The sequence below is a fragment of the Erpetoichthys calabaricus genome, chromosome 4, assembly GCF_900747795.2.
Source record: "Erpetoichthys calabaricus chromosome 4, fErpCal1.3, whole genome shotgun sequence".
In the NCBI taxonomy this organism is placed as follows: domain Eukaryota; kingdom Metazoa; phylum Chordata; class Cladistia; order Polypteriformes; family Polypteridae; genus Erpetoichthys; species Erpetoichthys calabaricus.
In genome coordinates this window covers 127,116,018-127,140,331 of record NC_041397.2, presented here as the reverse complement: position 1 = coordinate 127,140,331, position 24,314 = coordinate 127,116,018, and the positions used below count along the sequence as shown (strand labels likewise).

The following is a 24,314-nucleotide window of genomic DNA, read 5'->3' as shown; positions in this document are numbered from 1 at the left end:
AGGATCATTTAGAAGGTATGAGGAAAAACAATGCATCACTCCACACAGACCTCTAGTTATGTCTGAAAATGTATATGAATAATTGACAACAGAAATACAAAAAATTTCATTGTCATTATTTTCAAATATAATTCATCAAAGATCAGTAGTCCTTCTTCGTTTCAGAAACAGGAGTGACTTAAAATACAGATTCTTTGTTGAAGCCATATACAGCAATTAATTTTTTTCCACATATATATTTTCAAGTCCTTATAAGAAGTAGCTTTGATGTGGTTATTGATGATTGAGTCACTTGTGTTAAAGTGGCTGTTTTGAAACAGATTGTAAAGATTACACAATTGCCAGTGTATTCATCTGACATTACATTTGTCATACTTTTTAGTAGTTTTCATTGCGTAAGCACATTCAATGTCAGTGTAATTTGAAGTCTAACACTCTTTTGCACTTTTTGAGCTTCTGTACAAAACAGTGCTGCACATATAGCAGGATGTTGTTTGAGGAATTGGCTTAGACACATTGAAAGAGCAATTCCAAGTCATCAGAGCATTGATCATAAGTTTGTGTTCTGGCAACTGCAATAGTTTCTCCTTTTAACTGAATGTCATACTTTTAAATAAAAAAATAAAATAAAAAAGTACAACAGAACAACCTCATTCAAGAAGAACAAAGCTGGCAGCCACTTTCAATGAGCACTGAGCTGTTAAATAGATTTGCTGCCTGCTGGACATTAAAAAGATCACTTTTACAGTATAGTATTATTTCTTTGTAAATACATGGTCTGTTTATAAAGTAGATTCATAAATACCAATAGAGCAATGACTGCATTTTATTCACAATATGATACTGTATTGATATTTTGAAAACAGACCTAATTAAAAACTGCTCCTTGAGCTAACAGCCCATTTTCCTGTTGAACACATTCTCAGCCATTGCAGCTCTGGTAATAGCTTCATCTTCACATCTTTTGATACAAACAAAAAGAGCTAATACTAGCTGTTTTACCTGGCTTCTAAGCCCACATAATCCTGAGTAGGGTCACTGGGTAGCTGGAACCTAACCAATAAACACAGTTTGTAAGGCAGGAACAATCCCCATACATGGTTCTGTCCCATTGTAGGGTGAAAACACACACACACAATGGCCAATTTAGCATTATCAATCCACCTAACCAAGTATTTAGACTGGGGGAAGAAACTGGAAAACCTGGAGACACACAGAGAAAATGTAAACTCCACACAGAGAGGACATGTAATGTAACCCATGGTTAACTTTCTGCCAGGCAACAGCGCTACCACAATCTCACCCTGTAGCAGATCCTGTAAAAGTTGTATATCCAATCAAACTTGAATTTAACTCTTTTATCTGTAATCTTGTACTGTTACAAACATATGGAGAGTTTAGATCAAAAATAATATGCATTGAATCTTGGCTTACCTTAATTTATTACATATAGCATTTATGTTTACACGGTGCACTTTTACATGTTCCGGGGAATGAACTTAATGTTTTAAGCATAGTACAGATAAGATCAGGTGGAAACAAATATAGTGAACTATGTACAATGTTCACCTCATCTACAGTATGTTCTGTCTGAAGGGGACCCACTTAGTGAACTGTTCAAGTGTTTAAACTGACCAAGACATGCTGCCGCTCCAGGCTTGTGTTGTACATAGGGCTTGAAATGGGCTGGTATGCTGTACCGGTACTTGCCTATTTGTGTTTTGCGGACTGGAGCATAGCATAGGGCTGAACCATTTGGGGTAAAATATCTAATTGTGATTTTTCTGACAAATATTGTGCTTATAATTTTATTTCTGATATAATTTTTAAAGTCAAACTTCAGTTTGGTATTCACTATGCGATTTAAAAAAATGATGGAACACTACCATGAGATACTGTACAATCAAAATATGAACTACTTTATATTCTAATGCAAGGATGACATTTTTATTACATTTTTTAATTGACACAGAACAATCAAACATAGAACAATGATCATAAATGCTGTGGCTTAGGAGTAGCCTCTAAATACTGCACAATCCGTAATCAATAGAACATTATTTTTTACTATCTAGCATTTTGATTATAAATTGACAAATTACAGAATATCTATCAAAAAAGTGATCGCTAATATGTTAGATATATATAATGTGTGTGGAGAAGTCCACTCAGCTCATGCTCAACCACAGCCACAGAAGTTGGTATGAATTCTATGGAAGATGTAGAAGCTTATACAAGTGTGACTTGCACTTGGTGAGATGGCGCATGCAGGCACTTTTACATTTTTTTGGCACTTGCATGCACCTCACTTCTCATTCAACACAAGCAGACAAACTCTGCTTTCTGGTACATGCACATGGTATGTTCACACAAGGAGCTACTATACGTTTGCCTGAGACAGGTTCAAGCCTGTCCCACCCAATTTGTGCCACAGCTGAACTCAACTCGGACAAGATATGACCTGTCCCGGCCCAATTAGCTGACGCCTCTGCAAGTAAAACTCCTAGGGAGTCTTTGGGTTTATTTTGTCCTGAACATCACATGTAGCTAGTAATAATAGAAACAGAATATTAATGTTATACAAAACATCTAAATATTGCATATTCAAATAACATTTATTCGCAGATAACTAGCATTAAAATTTTGAACTTTTTTTTTCACAAAGGCTGCCACTATAGGATATAGTGTAGAATGACTAAAATCTTGAAATTACTCCAAACAGAAATGTTACATAATACTTGCTTCCCTGCCATGACTATGTCTTCTCAAAACTCATCATTGTCTTTACAGATTTTTTTTGTCAAGAACACCAGCATTTTAACCTTTGCTGGTTTCAGACATGAATGCTTATATGTGACCTGGCACTAAAAAGGCTCCCTGATGGTGAACTTGTGGGGGGTATGCACAAGAATTTGCGAGCCAATTTACTCAACATTGGAAACTTAACATTGTGTACTAGCACAGTCTAAAGTTGTAAAGTGTCTAGCTAAAAAATTAAATTTGTATATTCAAATTAAAACTAACTTGAACTTAGGTTAATGATTCTAGGAGTTACATGTACATTTGTACTAGCTTTTTTATACTTTGCTAATATGGAAATGAATGCAGCAACATGTGCCCACACGCAGCTAATCACAGAAAGAGATCCAAGTAAAAACTTGCCCTGTATGGAGCTTACTCAGTACAGCATGATTAGGATTGTCTATGTCCATGTCATTTATTGTGATCGAACTTGGCACATTATTCAGTCCCAATCTGTTCAACGCTTTCACTCATACTGTTTGATAGCTAAATTCTGTTGCCAATATGAGGGTCTTCCAGTGAAATATCAGGTAGATAGTCATGTAATTAAGGAGAAGGGGCAATGTCCGGCATTATGCAGTATCTATAAAGTATTTTTTTTAAATTGATGTGCTATACTTTGTAATTATTAACAGTTTACATTGGTTACTTTGCATGTATTCATAGCCTCCTGTAATGCTAAGTTACTGTCTTCAATGATTAACCAGTCTGAGTATAATATATCATTATATTCACTAGAAGGGCACCTGTCAATCAAAAAAATCATCTAAATCACAGCCTTTACAATTTCCTACTCACATCATTTCAAACTGAGATTTCAATTTTAAAATTAATTAATCATTTAGCCCTTGCCGTCTCACCTCAAAAGGGACATCCCAGTTCTCTGCAATATTACATGTACATATTTTGCCAACAATAAAACTCCCTGTCCTTGGAAGTTATATTATATATATATTGACTACCCATTCTAGCTTGAATTACACTGTAATTCATACCACATTGTGTGGAGTAAGAAGAAGCCAACAGGGATTATTGGGAGTATTCCATGTAGTCAAGGAGGTCACATCTTTGAGTTCTGCCTAACCTATTTTTGTCCATTTCACATCTCACTTTCTATGTAGCTCACCACCTCATCTCTTTTTCCACTGCAGGGTAGGTACTCTTTTATATTTGCCACCAGCCCCATTTCTCTGTGCGATTAGAGCTAAAACTTATACAGTGGCACGTTTCTGCTTGGGTCTTTACTTGAAATAACTGCACGCCCCATTTCTCTGCTGAAGCAAAAAAGGAGCCATTGCCTAAGAATACCCTACTAGTTACAGATTTATTACTGACAAATATAGAAAAATAAAAAACACATCAGCTATTACAGTAATCCCTTGCTATATCGCGCTTCGCCTTTCGCGGCTTCACTCCATCGCGGATTTTATATGTAAGCATATTTAAATATATATCGCTGATTTTTCGCTGCTTCGCGGGTTTCTGCGGACAATTGGTCTTTTAATTTCTGGTACATGCTTCCTCAGTTGGTTTGCCCAGTTGATTTCATACAAGGGACGATATTGGCAGATGGCTGAGAAGCTACCCAGCTTACTTTTCTCTTTCTCTTGCGCCGACTTTCTCTGATCCTGACGTAGGGGGATTGAGCAGGGGGGCTGTTCGCACACCTAGACGATACGGACGCTCATCTAAAAATGCTGAAAGATTATCTTCACGTTGCTATCTTTTGTGCAGCTGCTTCCTGAAATGACTTGCTGTACGGTGCTTCGCATACTTAAAAGCTCGAAGGGCACGTATTGATTTGTGCATGAAAAACAAACTCTGTCTCTCTCTATCTCTCTCTCTTTGTCTGCTCCTGACGGAGGGGGTGTGAGCTGCCGCCTTCAACAGCTTTGTGCCGCGGTGCTTCGCATACTTAAGCCAAACAGCCCTATTGATTTGTTTGCTTTTCTCTCTATCTCTGTGACATTATCTGCTCCTGACGCGTAATCCTTTGAAGAGGAAGATATGTTTGCATTCTTTTAATTGTGAGACGGAACTGTCATCTCTGTCTTGTCATGGAGCACAGTTTAAACTTTTGAAAAAGAGACAAATGTTTGTTTGCAGTGTTTGAATAACGTTCCTGTCTCTCTACAACCTCCTGTGTTTCTGCGCAAATCTGTGACCCAAGCATGACAATATAAAAATAACCATATAAACATATGGTTTCTACTTTGCGGATTTTCTTATTTCGCGGGTGGCTCTGGAACGCAACCCCCGCGATGGAGGAGGGATTACTGTATCTTCTTTTTCCTATAACATCACACAATTTCAATCAAATCCACCAAGGCATTTTTAAAACTTTGGGGTATTTAGTTTTTCTATTGGATTTACAGCTAAATATTGATATTTCAAAATGCCCTTTCTTAGCACACCTACTGATTTAGATGTACCATCCTGCCAAGTATCAGCCTTTTAACTAAACAGGAAATAGTGTTTTTATTAAAAAGTGAGTGAATGAGTTGGTGAACTTTGCCTTAGATACAGGTAAAGTGTTTTCTACAATGGCTTTCATATCTTGAATCCTACGGTTAATACTTCCTTGGTACCTTTCATCATCTCTAACTATTGAGAATATTATTTGTAAAAAGCACTTACAATTTTCTTCTACTATTCTAATCTCTAGTGACTGTTGTAAATACAATGTAATACATGTCCTAATATTACTCTTCTATACCTCTATTCTACCCCTTTTGTGTATAGCATTCATATTTGATTATTTCTATTCATTTGGTTACAGTCTTCAAAACCTACAATGTATATAAAACCAGTACGACTACCGTTCTTATACTGTACCACAATAACAAGTTTCAGGAAAATTAAGACCCATGGTAAAATTCTCTCCAATTCTCTCCACAAACTCACCACACCACAAGCACAATTATCTATTGAAGCACATTTAGAATAAAAAAATCCAAGCTTTTAAATGTTTACTACCACTAAAAGAAAAAAAAAGACTAATTATGGAGGACACAGTCCATTTTACAAAAAAAACAACATAGTTATTGATGTTATTATATTATTATATATTATTATAGTTATTGGGATTAATAAAGTATCTATCTATCTATCTATGACCAAAAAGTAATAATTTGGAGTATTGGTAGAGCTTAGAAAAAAACAGAAGCTATTTAAACATTGATAAGAGCAAACAATTTTTCACTTTTCAAAAGTAAACATTTTTACACCTCTCAGTAAACCATTAATTGTGAAATATAAATTGAGTTTTTTTTTGGGCTTACCTCTTTGGCTCTCTGCACTGCATCACTAGGAGGATTCCTGATCTGTGGTGATGATTTTGTATTGATTTTGTCATACAACTAAAGAAAATAAAAAATAAAGATATATAATCATTTACAACTGAATGTATTTAGATTAAATCACCTCAATGAGGAGTGCAAAACATATATACTAGGGCTGACAAAGTTAACACGTGATTTTCAAGGGAATAATACATTATTTTCCTTAGTCACATTTAATACCACACAATTGACAATGATGACACTATAAAACATAGACACTTAGCCTTTACAATAGACTTTGTGTTATATTCTTTTGAGAGCTTTCTAATTTTTACTCCTTACCCAACCATGCTTCTGTTCTTACATAAACAAATTATTTTAAAAGCAATTGATGTGCATAAGAAAATAAAGACATATACAGGTGCTGGTCATAAAATTAGAATATCATGACAAAGTTGATTTATTTCAGTAATTCCATTCAAAAAGTGAAACTTGTATATTAGATTCATTCATTACACACAGACTGATGCATTTCAAATGTTTATTTCTTTTAATGTTGATGATTATAACTGACCACTAATGAAAGTCCCAAATTCAGTATCTCGGAAAATTAGAATATTGTGAAAAGGTTCAATATTGAAGACACCTGGTGCCACACTCTAATCAGCTAATTAACTCAAAACACCTGCAAAAGCCTTTAAATGGTCTCTCAGTCTAGTACTGTAGGCTACACAATCATGGGGAAGACTGCTGACTTGACAGTTGTCCAAAAGACGACCATTGACACCTTGCACAAGGAGGGCAAGACACAAAAGGTCATTGCTAAAGAGGCTGGCTGTTCACAGAGCTCTGTGTCCAAGCACATTAATAGAGAGGCGAAGGGAAGGACAAGATGTGGTAGAAAAAAAGTGTACAAGCAATAGGGATAACCGCACCCTGGAGAGGATTGTGAAACAAAACCCATTCAAAAATGTGGGGGAGATTCACGAAGCGTGGACTGCAGCTGGAGTCAGTGCTTCAAGAACCACCATGCACAGACGTATGCAAGACATGGGTTTCAGCTGTCGCATTCCTTGTGTCAAGCCACTCTTGAACAAGAGACAGCGTCAGAAGTGTCTCGCCTTTGGACTGCTGCTGAGTGGTCCAAAGTTATGTTCTCTGATGAAAGTAAATTTTGCATTTCCTTTGGAAATCAAGGTCCCAGAGTCTGGAGGAAGAGAGGAGAGGCACAGAATCCACGTTGCTTGAGGTCCAGTGTAAAGTTTCCACAGTCAGTGATGGTTTGGGGTGCCATGTCATCTGCTGGTGTTGGTCCATTGTGTTTTCTGAGGTCCAAGGTCAACGCAGCCGTCTACCAGGAAGTTTTAGAGCACTTCATGCTTCTTGCTGCTGATGAACTTTATGGAGATGCAGATTTCATTTTCCAACAGGACCTGGCACCTGCACACAGTGCCAAAGCTACCAGTACCTGGTTTAAGGACCATGGTATCCCTGTTCTTGATTGGCCAGCAAACTTGCCTGACCTTAACCCCATAGAAAATCTGTGGGGTATTGTGAAGAGGAAGATGCAATACGCCAGACCCAACAATTCAGAACAGCTGAAGGCCACTATCAGAACAACATGGGCTCTCATAACACCTGAGCAGTGCCACAGACTGATCGACTCCATGCCACGGTGCATTGCTGCAGTAATCCAGGCCAAAGGAGCCCCAACTAAATATTGAGTGCTGTACATGCTCATACTTTTCATGTTCATACCTTTCAGTTGGCCAACATTTCTAAAAATCCTTTTTTTGCATTGGTCTTAATTGATATTCTAATTTTCCGAGATACTGAATTTGGGACTTTCATTAGTTGTCAGTTATAATCATCAACATTAAAAGAAATAAACATTTGAAATACATCAGTCTGTGTGTAATGAATGAATCTAATATACAAGTTTCACTTTTTGAATGGAATTACTGAAATAAATCAACTTTGTCATGATATTCTAATTTTATGACCAGCACCTGTACTGTACATCCATGCAAAAAAACTCTGTAATCACTTGTTAAAAGTAAAAATTAATAAATCTCACTTTTAGTTCACTAATTAACAATTCAAGACTGAAAGAAAATGGGGATACTTCAAAATAGTTCAATTCCTAGAGTGCTATGCCAAGAAAAAAAGGCTGAAACTTCCTAGACTAGCGAAACATACCATGTGACATTTAATTACAATAAGTGTTAATAGTCTGCTGTAGTTAAGCATTTGCTTTGATTAATATGCCTACTAATATACAAAATCAAGACTACTGTTACTAGTAACCGAGATTCAAGATCATACTTCACTTCATCATGATGGGTTTACAGTATATTAGTGGGTGTCCACACTAGAAATTACAATATTTTAGAGGTCCCTGAGTTTTTGAATCCTTGATATAAGTTTTTCATTCCATCAACAATGGCTGAGAAATACATTTATGACAGTTACTTTGCACCCAGATAGATCAAAGTACAAAATTGTTGATACGTGTGAACTTAGTGTGAGCAAATTTCAATTTCACAGAAGTATAACTTTCTTCTTTTATTACTAAAGAGCAAAACACGCATGGTGGTGCTGTTAAAAACTCTAACATTAGGGAGCAAAAATCTGTGGACTGCAATGAATGTTCAACTCAACATTTGTCCATTAATGTAACAAAATCTAAAGCATTAACTATCGCTATTTATTGCAAAAATAGATTGCATCAGACTGCCAGCTTTACAGTAGTCATATTCAAAGCAGACTACACAACACTGCTGAAGTGCCTTGGTTAAACATGCGATTAATCAAGATTAATTGAGTTCTGACATTTTGTATTTAATTGTGATCGAGTAGTAGCATTTTGCATTTAATCATGATTAAAAATTTTAACTGACAGCCATTATATACACATAAATTATGCTGATTGACCTGGATCAAATACAGAAAATAGGACTGTTTCCTGGATAATTTAAGAAATGTGAATTTTACCTTCAGCCTCGAAATGATTTTCACATGTACTGCATCCACTAATTACATCCTTGTAGATAATTTTACAATTAATTTATTTTTAAAGTCCGCTTAAATATTTAAATAAGTAATATCAGAAATAATATCAAACATAAATTGTGTTGCACTGCAGTTTTGTTAGATGGTGGGAAGCAGTACATGACAACAAGAAGAAAGCAAATTCTACTAAACATATGTGTCTAGATAAAAAAAACAGTTCCTCAACTCACCAATAAATACCACAATAAAGCTACTATTTGCCTAATCTAATGTATAATTAAAAGTTCTATTATAACAATGTCACATGTCAGTCATATGACTGCTTGAACACAGAGGTAAAAGTCACTACTTCTAAGAACTATAGTTGTCCCATTATAGGTAGAGTAGGTAAAGAAAAAGACTGAAGAGCTCAAAAGGACTGCAGAAGCATTATAAGTTTCAGTGTGCAGGTGAGTTCAATAGTGAGGAATAAATGGCAATGCAAAAAAGAATAAAAGCAACAATGTTCTTAGAAAACTCATAGGTGTTTATTAACTTGAAGTGTCCATATAGCATTTCTTTTCATCTTCACTGTTAACAGAAATAAATGCATTCTATAAGCAAATACAATCTTATATCACTGCATGAAGGAATTAAATATTATAACAAATATAGCACCATATTTTCTTCATCTAAAAACAGTTTGATGATTGAACTTCAGGATTCAGGCGGCACGGTGGCGCAGTGGGTAGCGCTTCTGCCTCGCAGTTGGGAGACCTGGGTTCGCTTCCCGGGTCCTTTGCATGTTGTCTGCGTTGGTTTCCTCCGGGTGTTCCGGTTTCCTCCCACAGTCCAAAGACATGCAGGTTAGGTGGTTTGGCGATTCTAAATTGGCCCTAGTGTGTGCTTTGTGTGTGGGTGTGTTTGTGTGTGTCCTGTGGTGGGTTGGCACCCTGCCCAGGATTGGTTCCTGCCTTGTGCTGGGATTGGCTTCAGCAGACCCCCGTGTCCCTGAGTTCGGATTCAGCGGGTTGGAAAATGGACGGACTTCAGGATTCTTGTACATCAAAAACCATTTACTGCATCTTCCAATGTGAATATACTAGCACCATTCGTTTTGCACCCTCCCGTGTCAAAAGGTTTCTTTTTCATGCAACCGCCATGTCAATCTTAACCAATATATAACAACTAATGAATACAAAAAGAGAAACATAAATTCACATAATAATAACTGACATTATGTATGATTTTTAACTTCAATGTCTAAATGTTTAGAGCACAGATAAAATAAAACATTAGGTGCAATAAAAAAAGTTATTAAAAGAATAATCTACCAAATGTAGAAAAAGTAGATTATGTAGTGATGGCTGTGAAAAAAATATTTAATCTCATGTTTCCATGAAGAAGAGAGATAAAAAAAAAAAAACTTTATGATATAATAAAAAGCCAATCGTGTCTAATACTATACAATGGCTAGAGATACAAAAAACATCCATGGGAAAAAAAATACTACTCATGTTGCATAACTCACATATCAGTTATCCAGCCATTTACTCATAACATGTAAAACACATGCTTTTTTTGCTAAAACATCGTTAAATAGATACTTTAAAAAAATTGGTACACTCATAAACAGGAAATGAATCATTTGCCATTGTCCAGTATTGGACCCCATTAATCTGTATAATAAAGATTTTTTGTTTTTTTTAAACCTCTGTTCTTCATGATAGAATGAGATTTAGTTTTTTCACAGCTCCCCTATTGGACTGCTGCTGGTCCAGGATTGCTCCCTGCTGTACATTGGAAATTGGAAGAAAATGTTTCAGCTTCTCATGTCCCTAAGCTTGGTATAAGTAACATAATATTAATAATAATAATAATAATAATTCATTACATTTATATACATATTACTATCTGAAACCTGCTTAGTATGATTCAGGATTGGAGTGGTGCCTATTCTATCAGTAATAAATGCAAGGCATAAACCAGGTCTGAATATGACACTACTGTGCCAGTGTAACCCCTTTGGAGTAAGCGGAATCAGATGGAAACAAAAACTAATCCATTCACTGTTTAACCCACTTTATGCAGTTTTGGGGTTACAGCCTATCCTAAAAAGTGCAAGAACCAATCTCTCTGATGAGACATACTCACACATTGAGCAATTTAACATTGATAATTAACCTAATACTCATGTTATTATGATAATTAAGGAAAAAGATGCACCCTGAAAAAAAATAAGACACGCAAATAGAACATAATATACCAGAAAACAAGTGTCCAGAAAGGAATGTACCCTGTCATTTAAAACATATAACTGGTTTAAATTTCAAAAAGCCATTCCCTAATTTCACAGATAGTTATCAACTGTAAATATGTTATTTACAGAAGAATAATATGAAAGAAAATGCTGTAAAAAATTGAGTATTTGAAAAGTGAATCAGACCTTTTATGTTTGTTTCCTATACACAGAACACTAACTCCATATGCCTTAGGAATATTTCCAAAAAAAAAAAAAAATTTTTGTATTTTAAATGAAGGGCTATAGATAACTGGACATTTAAACCAATTTTAGGAATTTAGTTACTGTAGTTTTTACAGATACTTTAATATTCCAGTAAGAAATGTGCTTAAGCAGCAAAGTCAGTGATTAACAGAAAGAATATTTACTTAATCTGACTAAAACTGAAGTATACAAATTAAAGTGATACTTTAGACTTCAGGCTAAATGTTTGTAGATTAAAGGTTTTTTAAATGTTACATCACTAATAAGACAGCTCACTTTTTTATTCTTCTAAAAGGAAGAGTTTATGCCCACAATTTCCAAGCAGTTTTTTTTTTACATGAATCAAAACATAGTTGTAACAGCAAAAGAACTATGTCAATAGGAATTCTTGTGCTAGTAAATGAATGAACTTGGTCAGCACAGTAATAAAAAATAGTTGCTGAAATATCTACATGCCAAGTTAACCACTTAAACAGTGACCTTGACAATGCCCAAAAGACCCTCTACTATAAAAAGGAAAACAGAAAAGAAAATTATGAAACACCAAGTAACAGTAGTATTGTGTGCTATAATCTAAAGAGACCACAGATGACTACAGGAAGAGTGCTTTAATTAAGTGCCCATGAACAGTTATAAAACAATAGCAAAACATTTTGAAATCCATCAGCCTGTTGTAAAATTGTCTATAAATGAAAGAACTTTAAGACTACAGTGATCCTATCTATATATTGACATCATTTAAAATGATCCTATATAAAGGAAAGAAGTTAGAGGTGGGTTCCATTCAGGGGGTGTTAATGCTTATTTTTAATATGTCAATCTCATCCTGAATATATCAATGCATTATTTTTCTTAGTTCAGATGAATTTTTTAAATCAAGACCCTAATATTGACTCTACATACTAGACAGCTAATACACCATAATAACTTTTACAACCAAAAAATATCAAATACTTACTTAAAATAGATGTGTGATACTTATTAGTAACTATGGATTATATTTGGTTAGTAGTATCTGCTAACACATACGTTACAACTGATAAAAGATTCACATACAGTAATTACGCAGGCAGAAATCACAAAGTTTCTGTTTAATTACATTGAATGTGAAATTTAGACACATGATTTTTAGATTAAATTACTAAATAATGGGGGAGACAAACAAATGTTTATTGAAAAAGTAAATTAAAAATTTAAATGGCTATATATTGCTTTTATTCCCATCTCTAAAAATAACTCAGTGAAAAAAGTACTTTAAATTTGTTAGACAATTGGAATAATTAATAAACTGATAATCACTACTCAGTTCTTTTTTGTTCTACATTAACTTTGCCTAATAGTCATAGAATCCTGCTGTGCTTTATAAAAAAAAAAAAAAAAAAAAAGGTAAAATGAAGCAAGGCTGTTGATTTTCTCCTGATGATTGCCATACATTTATTTCAGTCTGTTTTTAGACACCACGAAAAGCATTTTAAAATTATCATTTTATTCACTTAAAATACCGAACTGGTTTTTATTTATCAGTTTCCCATCTTAAAATTTATTCTGTAATCAGACTCAAACCTTAAAATGTTTCTAAAATGCTCTTAATTTTCTAGTAAAATCAAACCTGTAATAATGAGTTCTTATTTCAATCAAAATATATATATATATATATATAAGACTTTTTAAGAATATGTAAAAACATTTTCTTTTAAAATTGAGTTAACACTGACTCACCGGTGAAGTTTACATCTATGAAACCACAGGCAAACACCATTACTTCCCTAAAATACAACAGTACTGCATCTCTCTATGCCAGGACATACAGGTTTAAAGCAGTTCTGTCGGAAGGCTGCTTGGCAATATCTTAATGTGTGGAATGACTCTCAAAAGCACAGAGTCACAAAGAGTATGAAAAGGACTGAGCCACACAAAAGAAGAATTGTTCCACTTCTTTAGTGTGAAATTTAACTTGTAAAAGAAATGACATCTGTATTCAGAGTCCTCCCCATTGAAACTGTCCCACAACTAGGGCCTACCACGTTTCTATGTGGACAGAGGCGGGCTCAGTATGAGTACTTTTTCAATTCAGTCAAATGGCTGGCAACGTTAGCAGAGCCCTACCTCCCATTTCAAATTCAACAGTTTGAATTCTTGACTGCAGTCTTAAAAATTGAACTGTACATTGAATGTGCACCAAGATCAACATGCCTCCCCAACCAGGACTAGTTCAAACTTAAGACCAGTACAGCAAGTTTTTTTTTTTTTTATTTATCTTTTTATTTTTGGTAAATTCATATTTAGGTGAGGTAGGTAAAGTTTACTAATTTGCAGTCTTTATACAACAAACCGCATATGGAGTAAATATATTATAAAAATAACATTTAATGGAAAAGGCAATCGATGTTATTATATTGTTGCCTGATAAGAAAAACAATCATTAATATACTTAAGCTACTAAAAATGCTGCCTATAAATATATAAAATGTCTCTTTCTCTAACTGTGGTGCACTTGTCACACATACTGTATGTGCATAGAAACACAAAATCATCATTTGTATGGAGTAATAAGCCTCAAATATTTGTGTTAACGGACTTGCATTGTAACACTCAAACACATGCATCAAGTCGTGTTCAAGGATGTCTAAAATGTGTATAGAATATAGCATATACATTTGTGATGCACCTGGGTTATTTCACCGGTTTAGTATTTGCCCTAGATTCACATAGCTATTTAATTTTTATTTATTTTTAAGGGTCCAGAACTGAAGACTAATATCAGGCCAAAAACACACCAATAATTGTTCTCCCCAACAGAGTAAAAAACACAGTAACACTATAAATGATTAGAAGATATGTATTGAAGAATATGAAACACCAATATTACATCCAACAAAAATAAGTAATTAAAAGTTGAAATTTGACTGTGTAAAAATGCTTTTTCTATATGTATATATGTTGCAATTAAGTGTTCATTGGAGTATTAACAGCCATAATAAACAAAAACAGTAATCAGCAGATTTTTTTATAAAACTGAAAAACAAGTCATAAGAGACAACAATGACAACTGTAAAAATAACACCTGCAATTCCACACTTCACTCTATCCTACCCACAAAATTTTCCCCATTGAGATAAAATTTAGAAAGAAAGGAGAAAGCAACACCGATCACAGGTCATCTAGCCCAGCAGAAATTACACTACAGCACATCATTCTGTAATGTATGAATTAGATGACCCACTGATCACTGCCACTGAGTGCTCTGGAGTTAAGACTAAAACATGAAACTTGCTAAGAAAGGAAATAAAGACATTAGATTTTCAGCAAGAAGTTACTGTACATAGACAAAACAACCTCTGCTGGAATTTGTAGAAGAAAAATTATGTTAAAGTAAAACATACAGGTGCTGGTCATAAAATTAGAATATCATGACAAAGTTGATTTATTTCAGTAATTCCATTCAAAAAGTGAAACTTGTATATTAGATTCATTCATTACACACAGACTGATGCATTTCAAATGTTTATTTCTTTTAATGTTGATGATTATAACTGACCACTAATGAAAGTCCCAAATTCAGTATCTCAGAAAATTAGAATATTGTGAAAAGGTTCAATATTGAAGACACCTGGTGCCACACTCTAATCAGCTAATTAACTCAAAACACCTGCCAAAGCCTTTAAATGGTCTCTCAGTCTAGTTCTGTAGGCTACACAATCATGGGGAAGTCTGTTGACTTGACATTTGTCCAAAAGACGACCATTGACACCTTGCACAAGGAGGGCAAGACACAAAAGGTCATTGCTAAAGAGGCTGGCTGTTCACAGAGCTCTGTGTCCAAGCACATTAATAGAGAGGCGAAGGGAAGGACAAGATGTGGTAGAAAAAAAGTGTACAAGCAATAGGGATAACCGCACCCTGGAGAGGATTGTGAAACAAAACCCATTCAAAAATGTGGGGGAGATTCACAAAGCGTGGACTGCAGCTGGAGTCAGTGCTTCAAGAACCACCACGCACAGACGTATGCAAGACATGGGTTTCAGCTGTCGCATTCCTTGTGTCAAGCCACTCTTGAACAAGAGACAGCGTCAGAAGTGTCTCGCCTTTGGACTGCTGCTGAGTGGTCCAAAGGTATGTTCTCTGATGAAAGTAAATTTTACATTTCCTTTGGAAATCAAGGTCCCAGAGTCTGGAGGAAGAGAGGAGAGGCACAGAATCCACATTGCTTGAGGTCCAGTGTAAAGTTTCCACAGTCAGTGATCGTTTGGGGTGCCATGTCATCTGCTGGTGTTGGTCCATTGTGTTTTCTGAGGTCCAAGGTCAACGCAGCCGTCTACCAGGAAGTTTTAGAGCACTTCATGCTTCTTGCTGCTGACGAACTTTATGGAGATGCAGATTTCATTTTCCAACAGGACCTGGCACCTGCACACAGTGCCAAAGCTACCAGTTCCTGGTTTAAGGACCATGGTATCCCTGTTCTTGATTGGCCAGCAAACTTGCCTGACCTTAACCCCATAGAAAATCTGTGGGGTATTGTGAAGAGGAAGATGCAATACGCCAGACCCAACAATTCAGAACAGCTGAAGGCCACTATCAGAACAACATGGGCTCTCATAACACCTGAGCAGTGCCACAGACTGATCGACTCCATGCCACGCCGCATTGCTGCAGTAATCCAGGCCAAAGGAGCCCCAACTAAATATTGAGTGTTGTACATGCTCATACTTTTCATGTTGATACCTTCCAGTTGGCCAACATTTCTAAAAATCCTTTTTTTGCATTGGTCTTAATTGATATTCTAATTTTCCGAGATACTGAATTTGGGACTTTCATTAGTTGTCAGTTATAATCATCAACATTAAAAGAAATAAACATTTGAAATAAATCAGTCTGTGTGTAATGAATGAATCTAATATACAAGTTTCACTTTTTGAATGGAATTACTGAAATAAATCAACTTTGTCATGATATTCTAATTTTATGTCCAGCACCTGTAGTTGAGAAAAAATCAGCAATAGACATACACAAATCTGAGATGCGGGGTACTACCAAAATGTATGCCAAAAATACATAGGATGAGCAGACTCATGGCAAAATGCTATCAGATTCTATGACCAATGCAAAATAATGATGGAAATGGACTACTTTGTGTGTTAGTAAACCATATTTCTGGTTTAATTAACAAGCTGAAATGTGGCAGGATGGTACATCTAATTGAGTAGGTATATACTAAGAAAGGACATTTTAATATATGAATATTTAGGGGTCAACACTCCCAACAAGAGTAAAACTAAATATCTCAAAATCTCAAAAATACCTTGACAGATTTGCTTGATATTTGGTGACATTATAGAACAAAGAAAATTAGCCGACACTTTTTTATTCCTTAATAATTTGTTTTTATTTATCAACATTATGTTAACTTACATGCTCTATGTGGTACTGACAGGAAGTTTGTATGGAAATAAAGGAAACAGCAGAAGCGATCAACAGCAGTATTAGCCAAAAGAGGGACAGATAACTGAAGAAAAGGCGGTTTCCTGGATCCCAACGTACGAGGGGGGACCCAAAAATAACCGGAAATATTTTTAAAACGTGTTTAATTTAATTTTCTGTACAAACTACAATTAGTCTCCTTCAAAGTACTCTCCATTGGCGGAAATACACTTATCCAACGGTTTGTTCCATTGTTCGAAACATTTTTTAAATTCGTCTGAAGTAATGCCCATTAATGCTCTGGTCGTTTCTTGTTTTACCTCTTCAACGTCAGCAAAACGCCTTCCTTTCAAGTCTTTTTTCATCCAAGGGAACAAAAAGAAATCACACGGAGCTAAATCCGGTGAGTAGGGTGGGTGGTTCAGGGTTGTCATACCGTTTCTTGCCAAAAATTGGCAAATGCTGAGAGCAGTGTGAGATGGAGCGTTGTCATGATGAAAGAACCAATCGCCCGACTCCCACAAATCAGGGCGTTTCCTTCTCACACTGTTGCGCAACCTACTTTTACAAAAAAAATCACTGAACACAAGCACAACCTTCCAGACTGATGTATGTATCACAGACTACTTGACTGAGATATGCAAGAATTAGTATACAGACTCTTCAATACATAAAAATAAACATGTATTTTAATACTTAAATAAATAAGTGCTTCTACATTAAAAACATTTTAATTTTTATCTTTTTACCAGGCACACCAATTGTGTAATTATTGTGTAATTATTAACTACTAAGAATTGTAACAAAATAATAGTTGAAGTATTTGTACTGTGTGCGTACCACTGCCGCAGAGTATATAAGCAGCAGCACAGCGCCAGGGGCTTCATTATAAATGTGACAATTGTCTGTCTAGCCAACACGTTTACGCGTTTGATATTACTTTCAGTTCTATCTTCTAATTAGTAAAACTGTACTTTTCAGTAGAATTTTTTCCTTTTTAAACACTTATCAAATAGATATCCTTATCATAAATACAGTAGATATCGCAAATAGATATCCCTATTCGTTTATTCTACTCGATACCCTCATAAATATAATATTTTTTAGCATTTCAACCTCCTTCCTCTCAGATCACATACACTTTTAAAAAATATCTTATTACAGTTCCTATTTTGTCTCACAAATATTATTTATTTCACTATAACAAAATGACTGATGAAATTTTGAATGTTAATGGAGAAATGATACGTAATGTTGTTGTTCCCATTACAGGAGACAAGGCTTGCTTATTTATGGACAGAATTTTCAATTATGTCTCATGATAGTAATGGTGACAACTACTCCACATCAAATTAATTTAATGCCGATATGTTGTAGCCTTCGACTCTTGGTGGTCTACGTCAGGGGTCCCCAACCCCCGGTCCGCGGCCCACTACCGGTCCGCAGCCGTCTGACAGCCGGGCCGCGAGAGAACTGCCGGCAACGGCGACTCACTCAGACTTTTCAGAACGCTTGGCGGGCGGGGCTTTGCAGCGGTGCAGAGAGAGGAGAGAGACCGAGGTGAGAGACTATTACAACAAAGTATTTTTATGGTCCCGACAGTTTCCCCATATGACATGAGTCTATAGAAATCACGTTACTACGAAGTACATTCAACAGATGCTTTCATTACAACGAAGTGACCTTGAAATGCTTGAACGAATCATCCACAGAGCAGTTAGATCTGTAGTTGCAGCTCAGTTGTGCACGTTTGCACAACGATCCCCAAACAGAAACATTGTAAAAAAATCTTTCTTCGAAACTTTCCTCGTACTGTTTTTTTTTTTTTTTTTGCTGTTTTTGTTGTCTGTGGTTTTCATTGATTCCTTTTGCTTATTGCTTGTCAACATTTGAAAAACAACCATTGGAATTTAACTCATTGTCACCCTCCTATAGAAACGGCAGACATGAAAAAAAGATTGCAGTGTTAATGTTTGTGATGTGCAATCTGTTGGATTGGCAAATGTAAAGCATATGTCTTTGTTATATGCAAAAAAAGAAGAAAAATCTCAGATTGTAAACGTATGCGAACTGCTTAATAACTTTAATAATAATAGAAATGTTATGTAAATTGTGTATAAAACTGCCGACCCCCCCCCCCCCCCCCCCCCCCAACCAACCAACCAACCCCGAGCCCGACCGGTGCGTGGAAAAATTTGCTTCTAATAAAGTGGCCCTTGCAGTCAAAAAGGTTGGGGACCACTGGTCTAAGTGAGTTAGAAGATGCAGGGCGACTATTTCATTTTTCCTTTCAGGTTTATCATAATGGCATTCTTTATGTAAAATCAGGTGTTGAATTTTGTCCTGTGAGACGATTGCGCACAACCTCTCAAGAGGTCATTTTGATGCCTATCTTTCACATAATTCAATTAGATCTGAAATAACAACTTTACATGTATCTAAAGTGAATTCTGTTATTGTTGCCAAAAAGATAACTAAGCGATGTTTAGAGATACCCACATCTCAACGTTGCGGTCATTTTGATGCCTATCTTTCACATAATTCAATTAGATCTGAAATAACAACTTCACATGTATCTAAAGTGAATTCTGTTATTGTTGCCAAAAAGATAACTAAGCGATGTTTAGAGATACCCACATCTCAACGTTGCCCTTTGTCTCCATTGTCTTTCTCTTTTTCTATAAATCAGAATTCTGATCACGCTTTGTCTATATCGCAACCATCTTTAGTAACTCAGAAGTGAAAGAAGAAACACAGAGATAGATACACAAATGCAACAAGAAAGAACCAACTTAAAAAGGCCCAGAGAAAACACAGTAATCCCTCCTCCATCGCGGGGGTTGCGTTCCAGAACCCCCCGTGAAAGGTGAAAATCCGCGAAGTAGAAACCATATGTTCATATGGTTCTTTTTATATATTTTAAGCCCTTATAAACTCTCCCACACTATTATAAATATTTCCCGCACAATTATACAGCATAAACCCTTTGTATTCTCTTAGATATTAGGTAAGATTCATTGAAATTATGTATGTAAACACAGTTTATATACAGTAAAACCTAAATATTATTTTAAAGATATCGAGCGTCTCCTATATCACATATGTTACAGCCATTACGACAGACAGGCCACCAGCAATAAATACGTACAATGCAAGAAAAATTGTATACAGTACAATGTGTGTACAGTGACACTAAACTATGTACATGTAATAAGTACTATACGTAGATAATTAATTATGGTTACTCACCAACAATGACACAACGACTTGTCCAATAACGATGAGTTTAATTTTACTACACAACAAAGGATAGCGTTACAGCTCTTCTAAAGGAGCCTCTTCAGGCGATTGTGTAGCATCGCCGTTGTTCTTCTTCTGGCAGTCTTCAATCCAAATCCCTAAAGCAGATTCCATCCAGACTACTGCCTTATCACGTCCACTTGCAACTCGTTTTGCACCCTGGTTAAAGTACACTGCGGCTGTAGATCTTATATGCTTTTCCTCCTTTTTAAATAAAAAGAATTGTGGACTCATGCCGTAATGGTGTCCTGCAGGGGTGTAGCTGTTCCCTTCCTTCAACATATCCAAAACTTTTACCTTTTCTGCAATCATTTACATCTTCTGTTGGCGCTTGGACACGGACCCTGAAGCAGTAGCACGTTAATGCTGAATGAGTGAGATGAGACTTCCTGGTTAATGCAGCACTCAGTCGCTGAGCCAATCAGCACACAGGAACTTTAACTGTGTGCTCTGATTAGGTAGCTTCTCAGTCATCCGCCAATAGCGTCCCTTGTATGAAATCAACTGGGCAGACCAACTGAGGAAGCATGTACCAGAAGTAAAAAGACCCATTGTCCGCAGAAACCTGCGAAGCAGCGAAAAATCCGCGTTATATATTTAGATATGCTTACATAGAAATTCTGCGATAGAGTGAAGCCGCGAAAGTTGAAGCGCGATGTAGTGAGGGATTACTGTATGTACAAAATAACTCTATACCGAAACGTACAGCTGTGTCTAAAAAACAAAAAATTAATCCTGAATCACATAGGCAATTGGTTGCTAATTATTAGCAGGTACATCCAGATAAACACTGACAGGCCGTGATCAAGTACCTGCACATACATCTTGAGCAGCACACAGCAACTCAGTGTCGGTATAAGCCAAGGTTATTATAGTAAACTAAATCAAAACTGAAACTATTATTAAAAAACATTTTCTTAAACTGAAATAAAATAATTAACAAAACCGAAATGAAAAACTAAAACTAAATGAAACTATTAAAGTAGCTGAAATAAAATAATAATTTACTAAAATATTTTTAGTTTTCATTTTTGAATGAATATTCTTGCCATTAGTTTTTAACCCTTTTAAGTTTTTTAACTCTCAAACAGAAAGTCATCCACCACGAGCCGTCCCCGCACATATTCATCCAGTGAATGGTGGCTGGTGAAGGAGGGCGACTGTTCACACAGCATTTGTGGAGACAGAGCAAGCTGAGAGCGGGTGCGTAAAGCGTATGAAATAGCAATTTGCGTGCCGCCTTTCTTTGTGCTTGTTTTATATCAATATGTAATTCAAATGGCTGAAATCAGAATGTGCTGGTCAACAAAAACTTTACCGTATGGACAGAAAAATCATGAGTGAGTGACGTTTCAGTTAATTTCTCAGGTGACTGCTATTTGTTGACAGCAATTCACCTGCCATTTCGCACAGGAGAAATCGTTTTTACTTTCTCATATACGAAGCATTGAGAAAGTATAGTAATCATGAAAAAATTTGACCTCGATATTTTGATGAATCTTGACGTTATAGACCTCCCACAGTCCAAAAATAGTGTTTTTTGGAATTGTGTGTGTGTGTGTGTGTCTGTGTGTGTGTATAAACACGATAGCTCAAAAACGCAACTAGATAGATGGATGAAATTCTGCATGTGGTTGTTACACCACAATTGTAGATCTGCATTAACTTTTGGGTCAAATCCATCCCGGAAGTGGTACAGTAATCCCTCCTCCATCGCGGGGGTTGCGTTCCAGAGCCACCCGCGAAATAAGAAAATCCGCGAAGTAGAAACCATATGTTTATATGGTTATTTTTATATTGTCATGCTTGGGTCACAGATTTGCGCAGAAACACAGGAGGTTGTAGAGAGACAGGAACGTTATTCAAACACTGCAAACAAACATTTGTCTCTTTTTCAAAAGTTTAAACTGTGCTCCATGACAAGACAGAGATGACAGTTCTGTCTCACAATTAAAAAAATGCAAACATATCTTCCTCTTCAAAGGAGTGCGTGTCAGGAGCACAGGCTGTCAGAAACAGAGAGCAAAGCAAACAAATCAATAGGGCTGTTTGGCTTAAGTATGCGAAGCACCACGGCACAAAGCTGTTGAAGGCGGCAGCTCACACCCCCTCCGTCAGGAGCAGGGAGAGAGAGAGAGAGAGAGAGAGACAGATAAAAACAAAGAGTGAAAAATCAATACGTGCCCTTTGAGCTTTTAAGTATGTGAAGCACCGTGCAGCATGTCGCTTCACTAAGCAGCTGCACACAGAAGGTAGCAACGTGAAGATATTCTTTCAGCATTTTTAGACAAGCGTCCGTATCGTCTAGGTGTGCGAACAGCCCCCCTGCTCACACCCCCTACGTCAGGATCAGAGAAAGTCAGCGCAAGAGACACAGAGAAAAGTAAGTTGGGTAGCTTCTCAGCCATCTGCCAATAGCGTCCCTTGTATGAAATCAACTGGGCAAACCAACTGAGGAAGCATGTACCAGAAATGAAAAGACCCATTGTCCTCAGAAATCCGCGAACCAGCAAAAAATCTGCGATATATATTTAATTATGCTTACATATAAAATCCGCGATAAGAGTGAAGCCGCGAAAGGCGAAGCGCGATATAGCGAGGGATCACTGTACTTTACCTGAACACATATGATTTTTTTTTATTTTTATTTATGCAGCTTTAGAGTCTGACTAGCAAAATACTTGCGCTTCGCAGCGGAGAAGTAGTGTGTTAAAGAGGTTATGTAAACATATATATACATATACATATATATACATATCCACATATACATATATATATATATATATATATACATATACAAATTTTCACATCTACATATATATATATATACATATGTACATATATATATACATATAAATATATACATATCTACATATGTATACACATATATATACATATGCACATATATATATATATATATATATATATATATATATATATATATATATATATATATATATATATATATAAATATAGACATACATATATACATACATACATACATTCACATATATACATATATATATCTATATATATATATATATATATAAATATATATATATATATATATATATATATTAATAAAAGGCAAAGCCCTCACTGACTCACTCACTGACTGACTGACTCATCACTAATTCTCCAACTTCCCGTGTAGGTAGAAGGCTGAAATTTGGCAGGCTCATTCCTTACAGCTTACTTACAAAAGTTAGGCAGCTTTTATTTCGAAATTCTACGCGTAATGGTCATAACTGGAACCTGTTTGACTGACTCACTCATCACTAATTCTCCAACTTCCCGTGTAGGTAGAAGGCTGAAATTTGGCAGGCTCATTCCTTACAGCTTACTTACAAAAGTTAGGCAGGTTTCATTTCAAAATTCTACGTGTAATGGTCATAACTGGAACCTGTTTTTTGTCCATATACTCTAATGGAGGAGGCGGAGTCACGTATCGCGTCATCACGTATTACGCCTCCTACGTAATCACGTGAACTGAAAACAAGGAAGAGATTTACAGCACAAGTCAAACGCGGGAACGAAGGTAAATGACGTTAATTGTTGACTGTCTTTTAATACTGTGTACTTGTTGAGTGTCTTTTAATACTGTGTAAGCATACATATTAACACATGTGCAATTAAACGTGTGCATTTACGGGGTGATTTCTCAGGCTTAAAAGCTCGCCTTTTATTAAAAAGGTAAATGCAAACTCTTTTCATTCTGAAGGGCACAAACCACGTTAGATTTCAGCCGTTAAACGCGCAAAAATGTCAGTGCACCAGATAAATAAGCGCAACATATTATCAGTTGTATTGTATGCTTACAATACATATAGAAATGTGTTAATCGTTAACTAATATTATGGGATGGTGTTTTTCGACTTGCGCCTTGATTTAAACGATTGCATGTCTTGGTGGGTTTGCGTAGCTTATTGTCAATATCTTTACACCTCTTTTTAAGACTTAATTTAAAAAGGCTTTCTTTTCTTCTTAATTAAAATTTAAAAGCAATACTTCACCGC

At 35.9% G+C, this 24,314-nt stretch overlaps 1 protein-coding gene across 15 annotated transcripts in view; it reads right to left on the bottom strand.

Moving 5' to 3' along the window:
* The window catches only part of caska (calcium/calmodulin-dependent serine protein kinase a), a 664,459-nt gene that overhangs the window by 103,163 nt on the left and 536,982 nt on the right, over nucleotides 1-24,314 (bottom strand). For all 15 annotated transcript variants that reach the window (XM_051926109.1, XM_051926105.1, XM_051926112.1 and 12 more), the window contains one exon: nucleotides 6,084-6,161. In XM_051926109.1, coding sequence (XP_051782069.1) covers nucleotides 6,084-6,161 — 78 coding nt within the window. The remainder of the gene's footprint in view (nucleotides 1-6,083; nucleotides 6,162-24,314) is intronic.